General features: G+C 59.4%; 1 protein-coding gene across 1 annotated transcript; it reads right to left on the bottom strand.

Moving 5' to 3' along the window:
* Positions 1-6: 6 nt before the first annotated feature.
* On the bottom strand, positions 7-2,718 carry LOC127752147 (GTPase-activating Rap/Ran-GAP domain-like protein 3; the record flags this gene model as incomplete). Its single annotated transcript, XM_052276809.1, has 7 exons — positions 2,292-2,718; positions 1,650-1,957; positions 1,076-1,313; positions 821-904; positions 581-699; positions 324-441; positions 7-213 (listed from the first exon to the last, which is right to left on the bottom strand). Coding segments are annotated over exons 1-7 (1,501 nt in total), but the record flags the coding sequence as incomplete, so codon positions are not given.
* Between the last annotated feature and the right edge of the window lie 138 nt (positions 2,719-2,856).

The following is a 2,856-nucleotide window of genomic DNA, read 5'->3' as shown; positions in this document are numbered from 1 at the left end:
CGCCGCCCGCCGCCCCCAGGCCGCCCTTGCTGGAGTTGGGGGTGGTGGCGGCGGCGGGGGAACCGGAGCCGCTGGGGCAGCCGCTGGGGCAGCCGCTGGCGGGGGGCTCCGGGGACGGCGTCGGACACCGCCGGTCCACGGGCGCCACCATGCCGCTCAGGACGTGCAGCGGGATGCGGTACAGCCGGAACGGACGCGCCTCGGGCGAGGATGCTGCAAACGCACCAAGCACCACGTCAACCACCATACGCAGCCCAGCACCCGACGTACCACTGGTAGGTAGGCAACCATTCAAACGCTTATGGTGTGGGGGTGGTACTCACTGTGCGGTGATGCGGGCGGCGACATGGTGTCCTTGGTGCTGTCCCGGTGGTCCACGTGCAGGCACTCGGTGCGGGAGGGGAAGAACTCGGGGGCCGTGGTCGCGAAGAAGATGTCGTTCTGAAAAAAGCATCGCGATCGCGTTGGTGAGTAACCTCTCTCCACGGGGTACACGCCGCGCTCACACTCGACATGGTTTATCGTTGGGCACACCATCTTTTATTCAAAATATGTTTGTTTCCTATTTCCTATTCGTTACCTTGGATGTGATGAGGGTCAGCTTGGGCATCACCATGGTCTGCACCAGGTTGCCGTTTATCACCAGACGTATCTCCATAGAGTCTTGGGTGAACGCAATAATGTAGGGAAACGCACAAACTGCAAAAAAAATAGTAGATTAAAGAAATGAAAAATAAAATGAATGGAAACAAAGAATATTTGCCGTGAGGAAAAGTGACTGTCCTTTTGAATTTTCAAAAGAGCAGCGTTGAAACCTTACCGATTGCACACGGAACAGAGTTCCAGTGGAAGTCGAACTCGGTTGTCGTCCTATTCTCCGAAAGTTTTTGGAAGTGGCAGGTGTCTGCAAGGACGGAACGCACCATAAACAACCCGTGTGTGTGAGAGAGAGAAGGGCGGCGGAGGTGGAGGGGAGGGGATGATCCGCGCAAGTAGCACGCAACGGCCAGAGAGCGACGTCATATTGATGTCAGTTTGAGTGGGGGACATCAGTACGACCCCCCGGGGCACTCACGGTTGTAGCAGAGCAGCAGCTCGGGCTCCTCGTCCTCGTAGAGGTCGACGGCGGCCACGAGGTGCGACCGCGACCCTTCCACGGCGTGCAGCTTGACGACCTCCCCGGACCGCTCGCCGACCAGGTCGAACTGGTGCCGGTAGCCGACGCAGATGTAGTTGTCGGCGCCGCCGGCCGAGCCACCCAGGGTCGAGTCCACGAGCGTGATGAGGGAGGGGGACTCGGCCACCGTGATCTCCTGTCGGAGGAAAGGCACAAGGTGTGTTCAGGGACGAGTCCGAGACAAATGCGTGCGAAGCCTTGTGGGCGACGGGGCCGCCGTTCAGAAACGACGAGGATCACAGCCTCTCTACACCGTGACGTGGACAATGGGGGGAACAAATATTATAGGGAACCAAAAGCATCAGGACGGTCAATGGAGTTGAAGGAGACCCATGATATTTTTACCTAGGCGTACAAATATCACGAGACCTCCTTGGACTGCAAATAATGGTCCTGATCCTTTTGGGACCCCGTTATATTTGTACCCCCCCCCCCTTGCCCGCGTGGTTTCTAACGGCTCCGTACTACTCACTCTGAGGTACTGGAAGCCCTCCACCGTGTCCGTGTCCGAGGCCGGACACCATGCCGTCCAGGCGGCCGAGTGCCTCCACTGCATGACGAGCAGCTTGTTCTTGATGGCCACGACGACGCGCAGGTGCGAGCCGCCGGGCCTCGACACGGCGTACAGGTGGCAGCCGCGGGTGCGCTCGAGCCGGTGCTCCTTGATCTCGGCCCGGCCCAGCGGCACGCCGACGGCCTTGGCCTCAGCCTTGGCCTCGGCCTCGCTGGGCTGCTCGAAGTCCGACAGCCGGAACACGTGCATCAGCTTGTTGTCGCGACCTGCGGCGAAAGCGTCAGTCAGCCCCTGGTGTATTTTTTCCCACGGCCCTTCCATGGCAAATGCATCCCAATTTATCATCAGATTATATACGTCGCGTCGGCCAGCCCCGGAGAAGTTTCAAGGGAGGGGTACATTTTCCACGGCTCTTCCATGGAAAATCTATCCCTTTCAGATATTTTTTTCCACTGGTGAGGTAATTAAATTATGGCGTCTTAAAAGCTCATACGATCAACCCCAATCCCAATCAAAAAGGCGTACAAAAAAGTATACCCCACGCATTAAAAATAAAAATATGGCGGTACTTTGTGCGTGACACAACAACTAGGCACTCACCCATCTTGTCCGTGCGGAAGAGCAGGATGCCGTGCGCCTCCACGACGTGCAGCTGCCTCACGACGACCGTCTTGTCCATGATAGTGCGCTGCGACAGCGCCTCCGAGCCGGCCGCGTGCTCGTCGTTGGTCACCACGAACACGCCTTGCTCGTTGGCGACGATGAGGCGCGAGTCGCCCCACGAGTCGCCGCACACCACCTCCTGGCTGAAGTCCGGGTAGAAGCACATGGGCTCCCAGGGCGCGCGCTTGAAGAGGCCGGAAGTGGCCAGCGAGGTGGGGGCGTCGCCGCGCTCAATCGTGTCCACTTTTAGACCCTGGCCGAAGCGGACGAACTCCACCTGCCAAACACGACGGGGCACGGCCGGCCCAGCAGGGGCGTTAGCAGCACACCAAGTCCGGCACGGTCCAGCCACATCAATATCCATCGCCATACGCCTGAGCGCGCCCCGCCCCGCTGCTGCCCGGGGGCACCACCCCGCCCCCGCCCCGCCAACCCGCGCCCGTTGAAGTTGTGTGTGTGTGTGTTCGATCAGGATGTTCACCAATAGCAAGTCAAGGTCGAA

This window comes from Frankliniella occidentalis, unplaced genomic scaffold (assembly GCF_000697945.3).
Source record: "Frankliniella occidentalis isolate FOCC.00 unplaced genomic scaffold, Focc_3.1 Scaffold4505, whole genome shotgun sequence".
Lineage (NCBI taxonomy): Eukaryota > Metazoa > Arthropoda > Insecta > Thysanoptera > Thripidae > Frankliniella > Frankliniella occidentalis.
This window is presented reverse-complemented; position numbering and strand designations above follow the sequence as displayed.